We start from the raw sequence: 22,928 nt of genomic DNA, 5'->3' as shown, positions 1-22,928 counted from the left end.
AGGCCAGAGCCCAGGGTCGGTGCTGCCCGAGCTCTGCACAAATGCCCAGAGTTGGGGCTCCCTGCTCCTCCCTGGCCAGTGGGGTGAGAGGAGGCCACAGACTTGAGAGTAACCAGGCCTGGCAGCCACTGTGCAGAGCAGCCCCAGAGCTCTGGACCCATGGCTGGCACCCTCAGTGACCAGGACCTGGGAGCTGGGCTACAGCCCCCCATGACCCAGAGGGTCACACACAAGGCCTAGGACCCCCAGGGCACAGACAGGAGGGAGCCCATTGGTGGTCAGGTGTTCTGCTCTGGCACCTCTACCTGCCCACGTTTGACTCACCATCTCTGGCCTCTAAGCCATGAGCACCAGGGAAGCTGCATCTCCCCAGCCATTTCAGCACCCATCCAAACCTTCCACAAAAAGGTGGCAACTTAATTGACACTGGCTCAGCTGGCTTGGTGGTTCATCCCAAGTTAGGAGCGGCTCCTGCCATCTCAGTGACGTGACCGCAGGCCTCATCATGCACCAGGGGCTGCATGCAGAGCTGGCAAGGCGTGTGGCCCACACCTCAGACACCCGGGGCCCACATTAGGGCATGAGGCCCCGTGGAAGCTCCGTGTCACTGCACTCAAATCTGGAGCACTGGCCAGAGAGAGGGAGGCTCCCAGAACCGGACTCAGACCCTGAAACCTCCCCGGCTTCTGTCCTTCCTTTGGGGGCCTGGGGGCCTTACCCCACTTCCTTAGCATGCATTCACGCACAGTGGTGCCTGCTCCAATGGCTAAATGTCTCATCCCAGCAGCGCCCAGTGCCCAGGAGGAGAAAGCCAAGCACGTCAAAAAGGCAGGGAGCGCACCTCATCCCCCTGTGATAGGAACCTGAGGCTCAGGAAGGGAAGGCGGGGATGGGCAGCCCCACTTCCTGGATGAGCACAGGCCCCCCAGCCTCCCCACATGGGCTGCCCTGAGGCCGCAAGGCCCTAGGAGGCTGGGGCGCTGGGAGGAGACTGCGGTTCGCCCACAGACGCGCCCGCCAGAGTCCAGCTGCCAGCTGAGTGGCCCGGGTGCAGTGACACGCCAGAGGCAAGCCCAGGGCCCGGGTCCAGGGAAGGACCAGGGCTCCTGGAGACACTGCTGACCTGGGGCTGGGGCGAGAAAGGCACAGGATGAGCCAGGAAGTGAGGAAGTGAGCGAAGCGCAGTGATGGGGCCTGTCAAGGGTCCCAGGAGGCGCCGGGAGGCTGAGCACAAAAGGAGCACAGAACCGGATCCTGACCAGAGCAGGACGGAAATACAGGTGGTCGAATTAAAAAGGGAGGAGGCCCCCCGATGTCTTTGCAGACACAGAAAGCCCAGCCCACAGTCCAATTCCAAGGGGCCCAACAGCCAAAACCACCGTGAAAAAGAAGAGCGACTGGGGAGGTCCTGCGCCCTCATCTCGGACCCGACCACAAAGCCATCCCTGGGACAGGGTGGCGCTGGCACAGCCGGACAGAGACCGGCGGGGCAGCACAGGGCCCAGGCATGTACGCGGTGGGATGATTCTTGGCAAGGGCGCCAAGACCGCCCGACGGGGAAGGGCCGCGTGAAACACGCTGGAAGGCCACGCCCAGAGGAGTGGGGCTGGGCCTGTATCTTGTGCCGTTCCCAAAAATTACCTAGAAAATCAAGAGCACCCAAGCCATACAGACTTGGGAGAAAACACGGGGAAATCTCCCCAACGGGGATGTGGCCGTGATTTCCCGGGTGGGACCCCAGAAGCACAGGCAACAAAGGCGAAATGGACAGACTGGACTCAATTACGATGAAAACTGCTCCTCACGGTGATGTGGAGCCCCCCACTCCCGCCTTCCCCAAGGACAGAGTCTGGGGGAGACACGTAGAGAGTTGAATCTGCAGGGGGTTTGTTTAGCAAAGCAAGAGGCAAGCAGCCCCGGAGACGGAGGAGGGGCTGACCCCGAGGCGGGCAGCCGCCCGCGTGGTTTCACGTGGCGTCTCTCACGGGGTCTGTGCAGGTCCCCCTCCTGCCCGGTCGCGCTCGCACCACCCTGAGGATCTGCCATGGTTCCCCCTCTCCAACCTCTCTGCCTGTTCGGGTGTCATCTTCCCAAGAGCAGCTAAGACCTGTGAGGGGCCAAAACCCAGATGTGAGCGGGGCCACCACAGTGACGAGTCTCCTTAGGCACGCATGTTCCAGAACTACAAGGGGGTTCAAAGGGGGCTGGTCCAAGGGGCCCAGGGCGGCCTCTGGGTGGGGACTGGGGGGGCTGCCTCCCTCCTTTCTCCCGTCCTGCTCGTGTCCGCCTGACTGCTGCTCTGACAGAGCCTCTGTGCCTCAGAAGACAGTGTCCACAGAGTGCAGGGCACCCCCGGCACGTGGGCGAGTGTCCGCAGCTCATCTGCAAAGGGATTAGTAGCCAGAGGACGTGAAGAACTCAGAATCCAGCCTCCACCCAACCAAGAATAGGCAACTGTAACAGATGTTTCTCCAAAGGGATACACTGGCCAGCAAGCACTTGGGAGAGACACTCAAGGTCATGAGTCACGAGGGAAGAGCAGGTTCGGACCACAGGGCTGCGTCCCTTCACACCTACTGGAGGGCTACCGTGAAGATGGGACACAGACAGCGTGCTGGCGCACATGCGGAAAAATCAGAACCCTTGGCCACTGCTGGCAGGACCATAAGACAGGGTGGCTGTGGAAAACAGTGAGGCAGCTTCTCGAAAGAGTAAACACAGAATACCGTGACCCAGCAGTGTTCACGTCCAGGTGTGCACCAGAGAAGGGAAAGCAGGGATGCGGAAATGTGCACCCCAGGTTCACAGCAGCAGGACTCAGGACGGCTGAGAGGAGCAGCAGCCCAGCGTCCACCACGGAGGCCCGGGTAAAGGAAAGCAGAGTGTGCGTCTGGCGGAGTGACCCTCAGCCATCACAACGGTGGGCATGCTGCACAGGCCACACGGAGGGGCCTGAGGACACTGTGCTCAGGGCAGCAAGCCAGACGCAGGACAGACGCTGTGTGACTCACTCACGGGACGTCCCCGGAGCACCACGTCCATGGGGACAGCGTACAGCGAGGGGGCAGGGAGGCAGGCAGCGTCCGCGGGACAGAGTTCGGTGCTGCAAGAGGAAGGGCCCTGGGGTGGGCAGCAGGGGTGGCTGCTCAGTGGGAGTGCGCCTGGGGCCATGTGGCTGCAGGATAGAAAATCCTTCAAATGGTAGATTTTGTTATGTATACTTAGTCAAACAAAAATTTAGAAATGAGTTGAGAACATAGAGGGGGACAGATGAGCGCTGCCTGGGGACCTGAGGCTCACGGACCAGACGTCAGGGTGGCTGAGCCTACGTGGACAGGAGAGACCCTACGGGCAGCATCCTGGGGTCACCTCGCCCTCCCCGGCTGTCCACACCACCCCACCGGCATCCCTGTTGTGGGGGGCTGGACCATGAGACGCGAGCCCTGCTGACACGGGGCCAGTGCAGGGTGGAGCCCGTGCCCAGTACCCAGTAAAGAGGAAAGGGACCCAGAGGCATCTCACCACACCCTCATGGATTTTCCCAACCACTTCCTCCAAACAGTCATGGGGAAAGCACGTGTGCCAGTCCTGTGTGTCCTCCAATGTCACGGATCACCCTCTGATGTCATAGATCATGCCCTCTGATGCCACAGGTCACACTCTGATAGCATAGACATGCCCTCTGATGTCACAGGCCACCCTCTGATGTCATAGCTCATGCCCTCTGATGCCACAGGCCACACTCTGGTATCATAGATCACACCCTCTGATGTCACAGGCCGCCATCTGATGTCATAGATCACGCCCTCTGATGTCACAGGTCACCCTCTGATGTCATAGATCATGCCCTCTGATGCCACAGGCCACCTTCTGGTGTTACAGGTCATGTCCTTGATATCACAAGTCATGTCCTTTGACATCATAGGTCACCTTCTGATGTCACAGGTCACATCCTCTGATGTCTTGGGTGGGCCTCACTGACTGCAGCCACATCCTTGTGGACAGGCAGCACCTCCACGGGGCAGCTCGCTGTGGCCCCTCGCCGGTCCCCTGTGCAGAGTTGGGTGTGGGCTTACAGGGCCCTCTCCTCTGCCCTGCATCCTCCTCACGGTGGCAGCCTGTGCAGGGACCCACCAAGAGGAGCCCCAGGTCACCTGTTCGCCACACTTAGATTGCCCTTGAAAGTGGGCTCGGACCAGCTCAGCCCGAAGCTACGGGCCAGCGCCTGCCCCTGTTTGGACGTGATCCTGTGGCTGGAACAAGGTTCCCTGGGCCTAAAAGGCCCTCCCTGGGCGCCTGGTCCGTGGTCACCCTGGGGGCGTGGGCGGCAGTCGGAGGAGGGAGGCGTCAGGGGGGAGAGCAGCAGGGCGGGCGGCCAGCAGTGACCTTGTCTTCCCCCTGCTTCTGCCCCCCGTGGAAGGCGTCCCTCCTGGAACCAGAGTGCCGGCAGGTGAGTCCCCACGCCCTCTGTATCGGGTGCGCTGGGAGGCCCCTGTGGCCGCGGGTCCACATTTCTCTGAGAACCCATGTGTCTGTTTCAAAATAGGAGCCTCAGAAAAACGCGACAGGTATAAACCTAGTGAGCCCACTTTCACACTTGCTACCTAAAGGGAGGGCACGAGGGGCACAGGCCAGGCACTGGGCGTGTGCGTGAGCAGCACACAGCAAGGGAGACAGTGGGCCACTCTGCCGGCGTCTGTGCCTCGCCTGCTGCTAAGCAGGCTTTGCCTTCGGTACCTCAGTGAAGGGCGCTCTCTCACTCTGCCCACGTCTCTGGCGTGCCCTCCAGTGTTGACCGGCCTTCAGGCACATGTACTCCCACTGCGAGCGGTGTTCGGGGCATTCCTACTTAGTTCTCCCACAAGCTGGGGCTCCTTCCGTCCCACAGAAACACCCTGCGCGGTCAGGCCAAGGGCATGCCGGAGCTCGCGGCCCAGGTGCCCTCCTCAGCCCCGCTGTCCGGCCGGCCTGTGCCCGAGCCCTGTGCTCACCTCCTGCCCATCATCCCGCGTGTTGTGGGAATTGAAGTTCACATACATTTACTTTTAAAACCCTCAGAACAGTCTTTGTCAGGAACTGGTCTGCAGTTCAGTATAAAGTTCGTACCTAAGTTAATAAACTGAGGTTGCTCAGACCCCCAGAGCGCGCCTGGGCACACGGTGTCCAGGGGCCAGGACACGTGGACGGGGGACGCTGGATGGCCCTCCAAGGGTGTTGTCCCCACATCTGTCCTGAGCTGCGCGGGAAGCCCTGGGAAGCCCGCCAGGGTCACTGCCCTATCCCCAGAAAGCCAGGACCCCAGGGGAGTGTGGGTGGGGCTGCAGAGACCCCAGCCCTCTCTCCAGCTGCGTGTCCAGCCAGGGGCCGAGCCCCACTGTGAACACAGCCCTGCAGGGCCACCTGCCTTGACAGCTGTGTCTCACCACCCACGCCATCCAACAGGCCATCCCAGTGCTGAATGTTCCAGATCGGCTCAGCCCACAGGGTAACCACGAGAGGGACTGACATGTCCTTTCATTCAGTACTGGAGATGCCGCATGTGGCGGTGGCTCCTGCACATCCTGCCCTGGGTGCATGCTCTGTCCCACAGCCCAGGGGCTCATCCCCCACCCTTGCGGCTAGTCTTGGGGGCCCTGCAGATGTGGGGGGCGGGTTTGGACCAGGCTGTGAAGGCAGGGCCCACACCCTCCTCCAGAAGCATCTGCCACATGGAAACCTCGGGGTGGTCTCAGGCGACTTTCCCCACCCTCGCTTCCACAGAGACAACTGCCCACTGTTCCCAGTGTGACATCCTCCCCCTGCAGCCTATACATGACCGAGTTAGAAGGGGGTCCAGAGATCTTGGGGGACCTGGTTTTGCAACTGAGGTTTGGCAGAGGGACGTGGTTTTGTGCTCGGTCAGCTCCCTTCCTCCTCCGCCTGGCCACCCCCTGCCCCACGGCCGCCCTGGGCCTGGACCTTCCGACATTGGGTGGGGCTGTCTGCCACGTGTGGCTAGAACAACAGCACACAGACAAAGACAGACACATAAGCCACGTTTTCAGTAAAACCACCAGATAGACAGCACTCAAATATTTAAATAAAAATACCACCTGCATTATTTTACAAAAATGTTCAGAAACAAATGTATCACAAAGCAAGGCATGTTGCTGTGGGATGTCAGCTGACTCACTTCCCAAACGGCCACTGTGAGCTTGGCCTTCAGATCAACGCCTCTGCGGGCATGGTGATCAGGGCCTGGGGCTGCCCTCCTGGGGGTGCTGCGGGCTGCTGCCCAGGGAGGGGCTCCCGTCCTGTGACAGCGCCCCCTTAGCAGGAATGTTCTCCTGATCTGAGCGGCCCTGGGCCTCTGCCCACCTCCCCAGGCCCACCTGTCCTCCCTCTGGCCCCCCGCCTGGAGCCCAACACCTTGCTGGGGTGCACCCCTCCCACTGCAGGGAGCCCAAAGCTCCCAGACCCCTCACTGCCCAGGACCATGTCCGCCTCAGCCTGGCTAGCAGCCGGGCAGCTGGGCGAGGCTGTCCCTGTGCTCACCTACTGAGGGAGGCCCACATCTGCACCCAGCCCTTCTGACATCCACTGTCCCAGGGCCTTCTGCCCCTCCCACACCCCGTGCAGGCAAATGGGGACCAAGGATGGGGGCTGGGGGCTGCCCCTGCCAGAACGCTCATGGCAACTTCTTCCTGAAGGAGCATGTGGCTGAATGCTCTGCTGGGCGGGGGCTTGGCTCCCTGCAGCCTGGGGGTCCTGGGTCCTGCGTGTGTCAGCCTGAATAGAAGCCCCACAGCAGCGATTGAGGGGCTGGAGCAAACCCCGTGCATGGTGGCCTCCAGGGTGTGAAGAGGGGGTGCATCCCTGGACCCAAGGGCCAGCCACCCACAGGGCCTGGGGCGTCATCTTGTCCCAGGATGCAGCCCTGGGCAGGGGTACCGTGGGAAGCTGGGGGCCGTGGGGCTGTCTCACCACCTCACGTGCTTGGGCGGGGGAAGTGCCGCTTGCTGAGTGGACCCCCACCGTGCCCCACAGGCCCCTGCCCGTGGCTGATCCAAGGACCAGTCAGGCGTGGGCCCGGGTCCCCGGGACAGGACCCAGCAACGGTCACTGTACCCCCTCCTCTGCCCACTCGTCCGCAGGGGATGGCAAGGGCCTGGCTTCCTGGGGGAACAGTTGATGAGGGTGATTTTCCACCAGTTGCCTCACTTTGGCCTCATCTTTTTAAAGCATCTGATGGGATCTGCTTTCCAAATGCGCCTTCCTGGGACGGTCACATCTGCACCTCGTTCCTCGTCACTCCTCGGCTCAGCCACAGCAGGGCTTCTGACCCCCTGCGGGCACACCCCTGTCCCCATGTGCGGGTCCTTCCCACGTCCCTGCACCTCCCTTTGTGTGGGCCCTGCTGACCGGGGGCTCCCAGACAAGGGACAAGGGGTGCCTGCGGGCTCACAGGCTCTGTCCCCACCAGGAGCTGGAGCAGCAGCTCATGATGGAGCAGAGAAACTACCGGAAGACTGTGAAGTTCCACCAGAAGCTCCTACAGAAGGAGAAACGGAATAAAGGTAGTGGCGGGCGGGTGGGTGGGCGGGCCATGCGCCTCTCGGCCACTCTGCACTGACTCTCCCTGCCCCAGGCTCCGAGGTGAAGACCATACTGTCCAAGCTGAAAGGGCAGCTGGACGAGATGAAATCCAGGGTCCAGTTCCTCAGCCTGGTCAAGAAGTACCTGCAGGTGAGTCTCTGGGCTGGCGTCACCCCAGGGCCCCACGGGTTCCTGGGTTACAACCTCAGACATCCATCCAAGCTAAGTTGTAAAAATGTGCCCTGATTTCTGAGGGGCCACAAGCTGTCCACTCCTGGGATCAGCGGCCACCCAGACGGTGACGCCCCCCACCCACCAGGTCACGTATGCTGAGCGGTGGGGCCTGGAGCCTTGCACCCTGCCCGTGATTGTGAACCTCTCGGCAGCGCCCTGCGACACGCTGGACTTCAGCCCCCTGGACGAGTCCTCATCCCTCATTTTCTACAATGTCAGCAAACACCCTCGCGGCGGCCGGCAGAGGAAGGCCCGCGTCCTGCAGGCAGGCACGCCCCTGGGGCTCATGGCATACCTCTACTCCAGGTGCACCTCCAGTGCCGTGTGGGGAAGCGGAAGGGGTGCGGGCTCCCGGGTCCCCTCAGGCCTTTTGAGAACAAAAGCCAGAAGGAGAAAGGGGGCAGAAGAGGTGGAAAGGTGCCTGCTTTCCCTCATCTGAAATGTTTGCACTCTTGACAAAGGCTTTTCCATCAGCCTCAAGGTGCCCTGCGTCAGCACCTCCCTGTGTTAGCACCTCCCCATGTGTGTCAGCATCTCCCTGTGTTAGCACCTCCCCATGTGCGTCAGCACCTCCCTGTGTTAGCACCTCCCCGTGTGTCAGCACCTCCCCGTGTTAGCATCTCCCCGTGTGCATCAGCACCTCCCTGTGTTAGCACCTCCCTGTGTCAGCACCTCCCTGTTAGCACCTCCCCGTGTGCATCAGCACCTCCCTGTGTTAGCACCTCCCTGCATCAGCACCTCCCTGTGTTAGCACCTCCCTGTGTCAGCACCTCCCTGTTAGCACCTCCCCGTGTGCATCAGCACCTCCCTGTGTTAGCACCTCCCTGCATCAGCACCTACCTGTGTCAGCCCCTCCTTTACTGAGCACCTGCATGTCTGTGTCTTAGGTGTGCCCTCAAGGCTTTGGAGGAGGCCAGAGAACTCAGTGGGCCTAATTAACACCCTGGTATACTTTTCAAGGCCTGGAACCATAGGCATCACCAAATCAAAACATGCCATAGTTAGCCATCTGGCTCCCCAGGACCCAGCGTGGCTGAGCCCCGTGCCACCTCTCAGCACGGCACCGCAGCTCCGACTCCCTGATGGGTGCAGGTGTGCATGCCTGCCCTGCAGCAGGGGCCAGTCCACTCACTGCAGGGCCACAGCAACATCAGCCCACCCAGCATCCCAGACCCCCAGGCCTGCCAACAAGGCCCCGTGTCCCACACGGACCTCAGCCTCACCCCACTCCTTGGGGCAGGGACTCCTGGCAGGCTCCCTGGACCAATGGCCTGGCCACCCCCAGCCTGGGGCCCTGCAGGTCTGGGGGTACAGACTGCCTTCCCAGACAACAGTGGAGGCCTCACCCTTCTTGGCTTCTGGGGACTCCCAATGCCACTTCAGAGGCCTTGGGGTTTCTTTGGGTTGGAGGCTGTGGTGACCCCAGAACTGATGGCCAGGTGTCAGCATGGTCACCGAGGGAGGCTGTTAGGGTGCAAGGTCCTCCGGGGAACGGCAGAGAGCAGGGAGGCCCTCCCAGGGCAGCTCTCTCTTTCCTCTTCCCACCGGCCCGTCCTCCCGAGCGGGCTGTGCTGGTGGTGACAGGCCTCCCCTGGCAGGGACTCCGGGCCAACCTCAGCTGCTGCCTCCTCTGCAAGACGGGTGCATCACACCCACTGTGGTGTTACAGGAGATGCATGCATGAAGTGCAGAGCGTGTGCATGTGGAGGGCGTGAGAATTGTGCATGTGTGTGCGTGTGTTGGGGTGTCATGTGCTGTGTCCTGCATGGTGTGAGTGTGCACAGCATCTGTGAAGGGTTGGGAGATGCTGCACAGCCAGAGGTGAGTCCTGGGCACCAGGCAGGCAGAGCTGTGCAGCCTGACATCTGACTGTCCCTCCCCAGCGATGCCTTCCTGGAGGGCTACGTGCAGCAGTTCCTGTACACCTTCCGATACTTCTGCACACCCCATGACTTCCTGCGGTTCCTCCTGGACCGCGTCGACGGCACCCTGTCCAGGTACGCTGCCCCATGGGGCAGCCCAGCCCAGGCACAGCCCCGGTGCCTTGCTTATCAGCCATGAGGGGCAAGACGGACCCTCTGGAGGAGGAAGCAAGGGGACACCGGGCCCCAGAAGGCAGACGGCAGTGGCAGGAGGGAGTGGTGGCCCAGGAGAGGCCACTGATGTTGGTGGTGGGGCAGGTGCAAAGGTGGGAAGGTGGGAAGGTAGAGAACAACAGCGTCCCTCTGCATCAGCCCATGGACAGGGGCGACTGTGCTGGACGCCTCAGGCCTGTCTTCCAGCTTGCCTGCCACCACCCGAGACCCCCCAGCAGCCCACTCCCAGACCCCCAGGCGTCCCCTCGCCAGGCCCACCCCCAGATCCCCGGGTTAGGAGCCCAGCAGGCCACCAGCAACCTCACGCTCCGCCTGGCTCCCACCCTGTTTCTTGGGGGGCCGGCGGGTCTCCAGATGGGGTACCAGGCGTGGGTGAAGACACGTCAGGGGCTCTGCCCCAGATACAGAGCCTGGTCCCAAGGAGGACAAGGTAGGACCGATGTAACCCCTGGAAGATGGAGCCTCATTCAGACCCTGCACAGACCTGCTTGCCTGATGCCACGGTCCACGTGGTGGCTGCTGGCAGGGCCCCGGGGCTCAGGCCTCCTCTGTCTGCTCCAGGGCTCACCAGGACCCCACCTCTACCTTCACCAAGATCTACAGGAGGAGCCTCTGCCTCCTGCAGGCCTGGGTGGAGGACTGCTATGCTGTGGACTTCACACTGGATGCTGGGCTCCTGGGGAGGCTGCAGGACTTCATCTCCTCCAAGGTGCTGGGCCGGTGGCAGCCATGAGTGGCACTTGGGGTGGGAGTAGCTGCCCCCGGAGGGGCCACATGACCGTTCTGTGCTCCTGCCCAGATCCTGCCCCTGGACGGCTCCGCTGAGCACCTTCTGGGCCTCCTGGAGGTAGGCACCGACTGCAGGTTTGAGGGTGCCCCACGCAGCTCAGACCCGGACGACCCCAAGGAGGCCGAGGAGGACACCAGGCCCCTCAATGCCCTCTGTAAGAGGCTCTCAGAAGACAGCATCTCCCGGAAGGTGGGGACCTTTCTGGGAGAGGGCCTCCTGGGCAGGCGGGTTGCTTCCTGGGCCCAGCCCAGGAGACACACATGCACATGCTCACACACAGGCATGCACACATTTGTAATGTGCTCACGTGTGCACATACACAAGCATTCGCCTGCACACACACCTATGCATGCCCCTGTGTGTACACATGCTCCCCATGTTGTCAGTCCTGGGCACCAGCCATGTGGGTCAAGGACCGCAGGGAGAACCCACCAGGCGCTGAGACCACCCACCTCCCTGACCCTGGGGTCAGGGGCCCGGCGGAAGAAGCAGCTGGTCAGGAAGCCGCGGGGATGGGGCTGAGGGGCCACTCCCTAATTTACCGCGACATCCTGACTTCAGTGGCTCTGAAATGCGGGGTCCAAGTGTCCCCGAGCCACCATGGCCCAGGCAGGATTCGCTCTTAGCTCCACCTGAGCCCATCTGAGGGGTCCTGGGCCGAAACGCCCACGGCCAGGCCTCCGCTGGCAGGATGTGCACCTTGCCCGCAGGGCTTCCCCTGGCGACTGTCCCGCGGCAGCGGGCCGGCCCTGCCCCACAAGGGGCACCAATACACCATCGCATCAGCCCTGCCCAAGCCCTGCCTCTTCGAGGACTTCTACGGCCCCTATGCCAGGGCCAGCGAGAAGGGGCCCTACTTCCTGACCGAGTACAGCACCCACCAGCTCTTCAGTCAGCTGACGCTCCTGCAGCAGGTGGAGCCGCAGCCCCAGGACGGGGGGTTGGGGGGTGCACATGGCTCCCCTGCAGTGTCACGGGGAGGGGCCTGCTGCAGCTCCCCAATGTGCGCTGGTGGCGAGGCGAGGGGGTGGGGGGGCTTTGGGCCCACTCTGCACACAGGGCTGCCCCCACCCCCTCCCCCACCTTGACACCCCCCGCCTCACACGCACCAGGGGGGCACCCTGCATGGCTGTGGGGCACAGCCTCCTCTCTCCTGGAGCTCGGTACACCACCCAGAGCCCAGCCCCCAGCCCCCTGCTGGCCTGGGTCCCCATGTCCCTTGGCAGGTGAGCAGTGACCCCTGACTGTCGTCCGGCTGAGCAAGCCTGGAGAATCCCCCAGGGCTCAGCCCTGCAGCACTGGCAGCAGATGCTGACCCCGTGACCGCAGGGGGGCCCCATTCACCCCGAGGTGGACACAAGGCCTCAGGGAAGGTGCTGAGCCTCTGTGTCCTTGTCTCCGGTAGGAATTGTTTCAAAAGTGCCATCCCGTCCACTTCCTAAATTCACGGGCCCTGGGCGTCGTGGACAAGAGCGTGGCCGTCCCCAGGTGAGTGTGCACCCGCAGGGTGTTGCCTGGAGCTCGGGGTGGGAGGGGCGTGGGGGCACTCTAAGTGCCGCGTGCACACTCAGAGATGCTGGTGTGAACAGCCTTGGAACCAGACCCTCCCCACTGGGCAGAGCCCGCCCACCGCCGCCTGGCTCTGCAGAGCCCTCTGTGCCCCAGGGACTGGGCAGTGGGCAGGTCCTGGCTGTGACATGCCCCTATGCCCCTCCCAGAGCCAGCAGCTCCGAGCCTCTGTCAGCCAAAACCTGCAGCTTATTTCCACCCAGCTGCATGCAGGACAAGTACCTGTTACAGCTTTTGAGGAGTGCGGATGACGTCAGCACCTGGGTGGCTGCCGAGATCGTGACCAGCCACACCCCCAAGGTCGGTGCCTCACAGCTCCAGCCAGCGCAGGCCTGGGGCACGGGGGTGGGGGGGCAACACTCCTGCGGCCTGCATGCACGGTGCACGGAGCCCACGCCCAGCCACGGGGGGCAAGGCTGGAGCTCCTGCTGCCAGTGACATCTGGCTGTCCACATGCCCACCTGTCACACCAGCCCAGATGGCCCAGCACTCTACTGGGGACAGAGCAGGCCATGGAAAACCCGTCATCTCATCCATGGAGCGTTCACACACGTGCACCTGTCTCATACGTGTACATGCTCACTCCTTCTCACCAGGGGTCCCTCTAACACAGTAACACACTATGTCACACACACCATGTGTCAGTCACATACACACCACCAGTCGCACGTCAGTGTCACAGTCACACACACTGTCATTCATACATTATACATAGCCATATACACCACTTCACGTGTCACAGTACCACTGTCACACACACGTCACACACAGTCATATATACCATGTCAGTCACACAGGTGTCACACAGTATCAGTGTCCCACAGTCACACACACACATCACACACTGTGTAACCCTCCATGTCCCACACTTACACACCTGGAGCTGGGAACTGTGGCTGCCAGTTGTCCCATTAACCTGAACTCCAAGGGTGTGAGCATCTCACTGTCCCCCCTGCACAGCTGCCCTCACCAGTTTGTGGGGTAAACAGGTCAAGGTCAAGCTCCTGCCATCCCGGGTCCAGGCCCAGCCTTCCAGGCATGTGGACTGTGCATATCAGGCTGAGCTGACACACCTGCTCCAGGCAGGGCGCTGGGCAGGCCAAGAGGGACCAGCACCCATCTCGAGACCAGTGCCCCCACCACGGGCTCCTGCCCCTAGGGAGGGCTCCGGCCCTGGGTCTGCACCTCCGCCCAGTGAACACCTGTCCTCACACCCTAGGCCAGCCTCAGGGTGCGCTGTCACATCCTGCTGGTTTGAGGTGACCCCACGGACGTGGAGGAACGAAGGCAAGGCCTGTGTGATGCATCCTGTGGGTGGACGCTCACCACCTCCTGGGCAGCAGCTCCCTTAAAGCAAATGCAGCCCAAACAATCAGGCTCCGGGGCATGAACCCTCTGCTGCGGCCCTGGAGCAGGCTGAGCGTACTGAGGGGCTCAGGGTGCGGGGCACTGCCCAGGAGCTGCCTGGAGTCCTCAGAGGCCACCCCGCGACCCAAGGGCAAAGCCAGGCTGTACCCAATTCCAGCACGAGCGGCCTCGTCCGGGCACTACCTGCCCCAGGGGCAACCCCAGGCCCACCAGCGGTGCAGTTTTCTTCTCTTTCCCCCTTTGGGGAGAATGTTTGAGCTGTGGTGGCTTAATCGCTGCCCAACTGACCCGTCCTCTTCTGCCAGGACGTGGGGCAGGGACCCTGGGCTTACCTGTTTGTTCTAACCCATAACATTATCAAGTGACCTCAAAATATGGGTCCTCGATTTGGGGTCTTCAGGCGGGCCTGTGCGACTGGGCATGACAAGGACCCTCTAAGGGGACATGAGCAAGCACGTCGGCAGCCACTTCACGGCCCTTGGCTGCCTGGGCACATCCCTCAGCCCTGAGCCCCCAGGAGGGGGTGGGCTCCCCGTCCCGAGTCTGCACCCCCGGAGGCCAGCACGAGGGAGCCACCTGCCGGCACACACCCAGCCCCAGCCTCCCTAGGCCCAGGAGAGGCGGAGATGCCCAGACAAGTGAGTCGAGCCACCGGCGGGGAAGCCCCACCTCTGTCAGCGGGCTCCCCCGTTCTGAAATGCATGTTGCTCTTACTGTGACCTCGGACCGACCCGGAAGGCTGGCTTCCACGCTTGTGAACTGTGGTCACAGAAATTGTTGAAATTCACACTTTGAATTAGAGATATTTGGGCGGCCAAAGAAGCGCTCAGTGACAACAGTACCTTCCCTGGGGGCAGGGCAGGGATGCGAGGCGAGCGTGAGGCAGCATGGAGTTCCTCACCTTAAAGGAAATCTTGTCTTTTCTTAGATGAATAGTGGTGGGTTTGAAAGCAAAACAGGGTCCCAGTTTCATCAGATAGGTTTAAAAGTGATGGGACACAGCAGCTGAAAGGAAGACACAGCCCAAGTCCACTGACGGGCGAATGGCTGGGTGTGGCGCATCACACGCTGGAATACTACTCAGCCCCAAAAAGGAACAAAACCCTGGCACGGGCACATGGATGGACCTTGGGGGCGTGCCAAGTGAAGTAAGCCAGGTCCAGAGACAAATACCAGGGCTCCCAACGGCCTCTGAGGTGGCCGGATGAGAGCGGGAGGTGGGGTGGGGGCGCCAGGGCCAGGCAGCGGGAGGCGGTGGTCGTTTGATGTTCAGTTTTTTCAGACAAAACAAGCCTCTGGGTCTGTGGCCCAACGGGGTGAGCACAGCAAACGCTACCAAACTGTATGAACATGGTGAGGAAGGTAAACTTTGTATCATGCATTTTTTTACCACAAACATTTTGTAGAAAACAAAAATGTGAGGAAGTTTTATGTGAAAGTGCTGGAAATTACATAGTCTCCATCTATTCAAACACATGGAGGAAAAGTTGAATCGTCAACATGAGCGTCCAAGTGGGCACCTGTTTCCCGAGCCCCTGCACCAGCCCGCTGGGAGGCTGTGACCGTGCACAGCCTCGGGGCCTGACTGGCAAGCTGCCAGCCCATCAGGATCACCACAAACGGCGCCAGGCCCTGTGGAAGGGCACCTGGCTGGGAACCACCGGCACTTCCCACCTGAAGGGTGGCCTGGCCATTGTGACAGTCCAAGAGTAGGCGACTCTGAAATGAGGAGTTGGCTGAGCGCTCCAGAATCTTCTAGAAGTCTCTGGAATTGTGTGAAACCCAAGCACTACCTGTGGGTTCATGAGCTGGGCCCCTCGGGTCTGCTCTGAAGCCGCACAGCCCCTTTGGGAGTGAGAATCCCACTGGATATGGTCTGTGCTCCACCAACTGACCAGCGAACCATGGAGGATGTGCAGGACCTGGTGGGAGCAGACCCCCAGGCAGGCGCTGCCCCCTCACCCTGCAGCAGATACGGCGGCAGGCCCTGTGTCCAGCCGGCCGCCCCACTGTCTCTGGCTGACATGCCCTTCTGGTCCTGAAGCTGCCCCCAGCCCCAGAGCATCCTGCACCTAGTGCAGAGGTCTGCCCGGGAGTGAGTTTGTTTTAGAGAAATGAGGGTGACTTCTTCGACACCTTTGTGCTCACAGAGCATCTGCCTGCTTGTTTCTTCAGGTAATGCCCGCCTGCCACCCAGCGCCCCCCATGGCCATCCGAGACCCGCGCTCCCCTGCCCACCTCCTGCCCCACAGAGGGAGGGGAGCCGCTGCGCGCCCTGGTGCTGGGTCATTTAACAGGTCCTGGATGTTCCCCGCCCACCCGCCCTCTGCTCTCAGCTGCAGGTGGACCTGCTGTCCAAGTTTTTGCTGATAGCGAAATCTTGCTATGAGCAGAGGAACTTTGCCACGGCCATGCAGATCCTGGGGGCCCTGGAGCACCTCGCCGTGAGGCAGGCCCCTGTGAGTCGCCGGGCTGGGCGGGAGGGCTGGGCAGGACCCAGGCCGGGGGTTTCACCAGCGCTTTCATTTCAGGCCTGGAGGATTTTACCCGCAAAGACAGCTGAGGTCATGGAGGAGCTGAAGGCCGTGGAGGTACGCCGCTCCATGTGGGCTTCTGCTGCCCACGTGCACCGGGGCTTCTCCCCGACCACAGACCCGCACACGCTGTGTCACAGCGCCCTCAGTGTCACACATGGAGCAGCCCGGCTAGCGTGGCCTCACCCTCTCCCCAAGGGGCCTCTGCCAAGGGTGGCCACGAAGCTCTAAGAGCCCCCCGCTGGGCCACTGGCCCAAGATCCAGGTGCCCAGGGGCCCAGCCTGAGCAGGGCTGACCCTCTGGTCTTCTCGCCATGGGCAGAGGCAGCCTCATGGGACTGTAAATGAGGGGGCGCCGCAAACAAGGCAGCCGGGGCAGGCAGCGGCAGACACCCAGGCAGCCATCTGCGGGTGGGAGGGCAGTGCGTCCGCAGCTGACACCAGACACAGGGGACCCTGCAGCTGGCTGGGGGTCTCATCCGGGCAGGTGGGCCACTCGGACCGGAGGTCAGGGATCTGCCGTGTCAGCAGCAGGAAGCTCAGAGCTCTCTGGTGGGTGTCGGCGCACATTGTGTGCCTGCGAGCTTAAAACTGCTGGCCTTCCAATCCCTAATCCAGCAAACCCAGGGGCATTTTGGATGGGATATAAGTCGGGGTGCTGTGCAGCCCCCATGCAGTGGAATACAGGGGTCAGTGGGACTGTCTGGGCCGCACACTGGGCCCTGAGCTCTCGGCTGTCTCTCCGGCCCGCGCCCCTGGCTGGGTCCCAGGTCTTCCTCAAGAGCGACAGCCTGTGCCTGATGGAAGGGCGGCGCTTCCGGGCCCAGCCCACTCTGCCCTCAGCCCGCCTCCTGGCCATGCACGTCCAGCAGCTGGAGACGGGGGGCTTCACCATGACCAATGGGGCCCACAGGTGGAGCAAGCTCAGGTGAGAGGGCCCAGGGCAGAGCAAGCTCAGGGGGTCTCCCTGTCCTCCCCGCCCCTCACTCAGCCCGCACCCTAGCCCAGGGCCTTCTGGGTGATTGCTTACCACCTCTTTCCAAAAACAGTGGGTTTCTCACACTGCACCCATGGTCCCAAAACACTGCTCCAAGGTCACCTGACCAACCCATTAAGAGATCCGGGCCCACCCTGAACCCCACTTCTGTGGGCATGTGGCCACCCTGCCTGATCCCCCAGGTGTCCCCTCCTCCCTCTCTCCTGGCCTCTGATGATCCCCTTGGGCCCCTGTCCCTACAGCTATCCCCGTAGGATCCGGTCAGTCTCAGCCTGCTCCTTCCATCCCACTGTCCCCCGACCAGTACCCCCGGGGACCCACGCACCTGGGGACCCCCTGGGAAGCACAGACAGGGGCTGCCTGCGAATCCACCACAACCCTAGCCAGTCCCCAGCCAAAGAGGACAGGTGCAGGCAGGCCCTAAGGAGCCATGCCTCCAGCCCAGCCTCACCCTGGGGCTCCAGGCCTGCCCTGGAGGCCTCGGGCTGTACCGCAGAGCAGGGCCAGCAGCCTGTCTCCAGGGGTCCTCACCCCCAGACCTTCTGCCCCACCCCATTCCCCTCTGCTCTTCCTCCCCATCATGCACACGGCAGAGAGCCTGGCCAGGCCACCGTCCAGCCACATGCGCCTCGGAGGCACAGGCAGACGGCCTCACTGGGCGAATAGCCCAGGTAACTGGAGCCCGGTGGTTCCAACCTGCTCTGTAGAGGCCCCCGTTTAGTCACCAATGTAAGAGGCACCACACATACACTAATCCACATCAGCAAAATGGAAAACTGCAGGAGCGCAGAAGCAGCAGCCAGCCCCCCGACCGGCTCACACGTGCACAGGCTCATCTTCACCCAGCAGGAACATGAGCGCTTGCGCCCCAGCAGGAGGGGAATGTCTGCCAGCGTTAGCCGGTTATCAGGCTGCCAGCACTCCCTCGGTGGCTCTCGAGCTGCCCCGGGACATCAGACGTGCAGCCAGCAACCGCTCGTGTGCCCCACGTGACCCCACGTATGCTCATCTGCCTCTGCGCCCTCGGTGCTGCCCTTGCTCTGATCCATGCTGGGATCCTTAGTGCTGACCAGGGCCCAACACAGACATCCAGTGAATAGTGTGGGATGAGAAGTGGATGGACAGAGGGACAGGGCAGGAGGACAGACAGGCCTGGGTAATGAAATGAGCCTTGGCCTTGGGAATAAACACAGCAAACTCACCCCCAGCCTGTGCTATGAAGGTTTGGTTTAGATGACAACCTCGGGTGTCCTGGGGACCCCCAGAATGCCGCCCTTTGTGACTTGTGCAAACTTAGGTGTCATTTCTCCCCCCAACGCAGAAACATCGCCAAGGTGGTGAGCCAGGTCCATGCCTTCCAAGAGAACCCCTACACGCTCGCCCCCGACCCCAAGCTTCAATCCTACCTCAAGGAAAGGATCGCGCGTTTCAGCGGAGTGGACATTTCCATTCTAGCAGCAGACAACAGGGCCACCTCCCACCAGATCGCCAGCGACAAGCATTCGAGGAAGATTCAGGACAAGTTGCGGAGGATGAAGGCCACGTTCCAGTAGCACAGGACAGCGGGTCTGGGCATGGGATTCCAAGCAGGGCAGGCCTGGGGTAGGAAGGGACCTGCTCCCGGCCCAGAGCCCCAGGACACTGCCACTTGGTGGGGACCCACAGCCCCCGGGGGAGCCGAGGCTCAACCTGGCAGTGGGCACATGCCAGCAGGGCACCAGAGACAGGCTCAGAGCAGCTCACCGAGGGGAAACACAGATAGAGGGGAGGCTGGGGGTTCCTGCACCGTTGTGGCTTAAATCTAAAAGCAGAAACAGAACTGAAGTGAGCCCCAGGGGCCTCACACCTCCCTACACCTCTCAGACCTCCCTGTGACCCAGCCCACCCCGGCCACATGCCCAGCCGCCCTGACTCACTGTGTGTGAACTCACCCACTGAGCAGGGTTTTCACAAGGCTGGCCTAGGTCTGTCCAGCAACCAGGACCTAGACTGACCTCTGACCCCAATACCAACCACAGGTTCCCGGGGTTTCCAGAACCTTCCACTGAAGCCTGAGGCTTCCCATTGGTCAAGCCCCAACTTGGGGTCACACTCCTACTTCCATTCCTACCTGCAGCCCCAACTTCCCCTGACCACCTGGGGAAGCGGTTTCCAGAAAACCGCACCTGTGCCCCAGGCCAACACCTTCCTTGGCCAGGCCCCTGCCGTCCAGCTCGGCTCACGTCCTTCCCCCAGCAGGCCTGGTGTTGCCTCCGCCCACAGCCAGCATCCTGCCGCTGGTAAACGCCTTGCAGCTCCTAACTGGCACCTCTGCAAGCCCCAGGGCCTCAGCGTGCCCAGTGTCCCGCCTCTGATAGCAGCTCCTGGTGAGGCAGGCGTGCCTGGGCCCAGGCTCTGTTTCCCGGGAGGGCACGCAGGACACCACAGCAGCCCTGAAACAGGGGTTCCCTCCACCCCGTCTGGGGGCTGCAGCCTCTCCGCTTCAACAGCTGCATGCGATGCACGCGCCACACCAGGCTCCCGAACCTGCCCTCACTGGCACTTTGCCAGAACTAAGGGAAAACAAAGTTTGCTCCTTTCCAGGGTTCTGCTTCCAAACAGTGAGTGCTGAGCATTTGCTCAGCAGGTGGCAGATGCCCTCAGCCAGGGGCATGGGGCCAGGACAGTGAGGTCACATCCCACAACAGGGAGGACGTGCTTGCACTGCTAATCCCTGCAAAACCCAAGATTATTCTCTAGAGTTTGGGAATTATGATTCTTTAGAGCAACCAGCTAGTGGTACTTCTAGGAAAACTGTTAGTTGTGATAAAAACACTGAATTTTTAATGTCAAGACATGCTTTCCCACATAAATTCATTTGAGACACACTGGTTCTGCTTAAATGAATAAAAGGGGACTTGGCCCCCTTGGCCACGCAAATGTGTGCACTTTCTTCGGCTTTTTTATGAGAATTATGTTCTACCAATCCTCTCGACCATTTTCAGAGTTTGAATTTAACGAAGACAGTGTCACAAAGCCTGAATGGAAGCCAGCATCCAGCACAAACACCCCAACAGTGAAGACCTGTGAACAAGGACCCACGGAACTTTCAACTTGAGCAGTGTCCACATGGCACCCAGACACCACATGCAGGTTTCTAAACAAAATAATTTCTGCCGACACAGCTTTTCATATGGCTCGTTTTGTCTGTCTCCAAAATGACTCCTGCCTTGGGGGTTGGGGGAACCCTTCATGGCCGGACAAGGACAGATTCAGGGGTGCTCCAGAAGGTGGCTTGCTCCTGGTGCAGGCCCAGCCCCACAGCTCTGGGGCCTGTGAGCCAGCACCCGCTCTGCCTGCCTCCAGAGGACACCACAGACCGCCCAGGCCAGTTGCCACCAGGCCTCAGTGCCAGGACCTCAAGGCTGTCCTGCCACAAACCCTGCGCATCCCCAGCCATTCCCACCGGCAAGCCCTGCACCGCACGCCCACCACCCAGCCTCCCCCAGAGCTGTGGGCACACAGCCGGCTGTCCCTCCCAGGCCATGGCGGGTGTTCCTGTGGGGCATGGTCACCAGGGACTGTCCTGGGGGAAGGGTTTAGGACTGGGGGACACTGAAAAGGAGGGGTGGAAGGCCAGGGGTTCACAGAGTTTTGGGGTATACACCATTGATGTTTTCTGTGAGTCAGCAGGGAAGTCCTAAAATGAACAATAAAGTCCCCTGCCCCATAGGAAGGTAAAACTCTGTAAGCCTGTCACATGGACAGGAGCTGTGGTGTCCAGGTCACGGGTGGCCTGGGTCCTCACCCACCTTAAAATCACTAAAGCCCAGGACGTCTTCCCTCCTGAGACATGAATGAAGCACTGTGAAGACTGGGGTCCCCTTTAGGGCACCAGGTCCAATCAAAGCAATGGGTTTTTCTTTCAGAGAACTGACAGCCCTGTTGAGCCACAGACCCCAGGCTCCCACCCTGTACCTTCCTCTCCTATGCTAAGCAGAGTCTGGCCTAGTGAACCGACGCTCTGGGGGAGCCCCCACTGCATCCGCGGTCTGATGGCCCGAGGCCATGCTGGGGGCGAGCCCAAGGTCACCCTGGGTAAGCTGCAGAGAGACAGAGATGTCAGCCCGGCCCAGCGGCCACCGGGGCATCAGCACACGCCCCTGCAGAGGGCCCGTGGGACCCCTGCCAGGCCACAGTCGGGAATCAGTGCCCAGGCTGGTGGGGCACAGGCCACCCAGCTGCCCCAGTCACAGGGAATGCCGTGGAGCCCACCCTCGCCCTCATCCTGGCCCCAAACACAGAAACACTCCTTGAAGAGGCTGTTCCCGTCGCTGAGACTTGGGCAGGACTCCACGGCTGCCCCTGGGGTTCACCCTCAGGGACAGGGGGCTTTCGTGTTGTTTCCATTACTGTTGCTACACTGGAAGCCTGCTCAGAGGAAGCGGGAATCCTTGCTGATGTACATGCCTTGCGCGGCCCACCTTCCCACCGCCCCCAGCTCCCCAGAAGCCTCTCAGCAGCCTTGTTACCCTAAGTAACAAGGGGAAATGGTGTTTGGACAGGAAGTGACCGTGCTGACCGGGCGAAGGATGCTGGAACAATAGGTACCCAGAATGAGAGAGCCCTGCCTCCTGCTATCAGAGAGAAGCTGCTGAAAAGCCAGGGGGAGGCAAGAATGAACATGCCCTGCAGGTGCAAGGTGCCCAGGTACAGAAATACACCCAGGCGTGTGGGCATCTGGGTCAGTGCACACAGGTGCCTGCCCACGTGCCCCTGTAGGGCCAGCACAGGGGTCCTAGGTCACAGCACTGCACACACCCTGGGCGGAAGTTCTGTTGGGGACCTCTGGGACACTGCATGAGGTTTTGTGCCATCTAGTCTCTACCCTCTAGATGCCAGCGGCACCCTTCCAAGTTATGACAACCAAAGACACCTTCAAATATCCCTGGGGGGGGACAAAATCCCCCTGGGAACATTGGCTGGAAACTGTGACACCCCAGTAGCAGCAGGTGTACCATACCCAGACACCATTCTCCAAAAAGGACCACAGACCTCTGGAAAATCTGTCTGAGTGCTAATCGTAGGGCTGGGTGGGGAAGTAGATGAGCCAGGAACACCTTGTGGTGCCACAAAGCAAGAAGTGCTTGGAGTGGGATGGGTGGGGGTGCTGGGAAAGAGGGAGAGAGCTGTGAGGGGCTCTGAGTGGTCTGAGCCAGGCTGGGTGATCTGAGCACCCGGACACAGCAGTGTCAGACTGTGGCCCAGGCGTAACAAGCATCCGGGAGGCCACACGGAGAAATGGGCAGCTGAGCAGGTGAACAAATGAAGAGAATCCAGGAGAATCCCAAACAGCATGTGTAGGTGCCTCCATGGTGCAGCATGGTTATTACCCCCAAGGTGGGGTGGACTTGGGGACGGGCCGCCTCAGCAGGCACTGCCTTGACTGGTATCAGGGTGAGCACCACGCTGTGAGCCCTACCAAAGTCACACACGTGCCCTCCGTGGTCTTATTCCAAAAACCCACAACCCCAGGATAATCAGAAGATGCCAGATAATCCCAAATCAAAGGACATGAAACGGCCACAGTGCAGAGAGGAGGCTGAGGAGGCGGAGCACAGCACCCTGCCTGGGATCTGGGCACAGAAAAGGGGCTTTGGTGGAAAGCCTGGTAAAACCCCAGTGCAGCCTGGGCTTGTTAGTCAATAGTGTCGCGGTCATATTGATTCCTCAGCTTGGACAGACATGCCGTGGTTGGGCAAGATGTTTGCCCAGGGAAGCAAGAG

General features: G+C 61.1%; 1 protein-coding gene across 6 annotated transcripts in view; it reads left to right on the top strand.

The window, feature by feature from the left end:
* The window catches only part of KNDC1 (kinase non-catalytic C-lobe domain containing 1), a 51,349-nt gene extending 31,267 nt beyond the window's left edge, over positions 1–20,082 (top strand). For 3 of the 6 annotated variants that reach the window (XM_037011628.2, XM_037011631.2, XM_037011629.2), the window contains exons 18-31: positions 4,421–4,450; positions 7,463–7,556; positions 7,628–7,725; positions 7,895–8,115; positions 9,693–9,806; positions 10,467–10,614; positions 10,705–10,884; positions 11,406–11,609; positions 12,101–12,183; positions 12,414–12,564; positions 15,969–16,091; positions 16,164–16,223; positions 16,937–17,094; positions 18,485–20,082. In XM_037011628.2, the coding sequence (XP_036867523.2) occupies positions 4,421–4,450; positions 7,463–7,556; positions 7,628–7,725; positions 7,895–8,115; positions 9,693–9,806; positions 10,467–10,614; positions 10,705–10,884; positions 11,406–11,609; positions 12,101–12,183; positions 12,414–12,564; positions 15,969–16,091; positions 16,164–16,223; positions 16,937–17,094; positions 18,485–18,716 (1,896 nt within the window). In that variant the 3' untranslated portion in view covers positions 18,717–20,082. Of the gene's footprint in view, positions 1–787; positions 2,198–4,420; positions 4,451–5,442; positions 6,691–7,462; positions 7,557–7,627; positions 7,726–7,894; positions 8,116–9,692; positions 9,807–10,466; positions 10,615–10,704; positions 10,885–11,405; positions 11,610–12,100; positions 12,184–12,413; positions 12,565–15,968; positions 16,092–16,163; positions 16,224–16,936; positions 17,095–18,484 lie in introns of those variants that run through there. The other 3 variants (XM_073240089.1, XM_073240090.1, XM_073240091.1) reach the window with 3 other exon arrangements.
* Positions 20,083–22,928: the final 2,846 nt, after the last annotated feature.

This window comes from Manis javanica, chromosome 7, assembly GCF_040802235.1.
Source record: "Manis javanica isolate MJ-LG chromosome 7, MJ_LKY, whole genome shotgun sequence".
NCBI lineage: Eukaryota > Metazoa > Chordata > Mammalia > Pholidota > Manidae > Manis > Manis javanica.
This window is presented reverse-complemented; position numbering and strand designations above follow the sequence as displayed.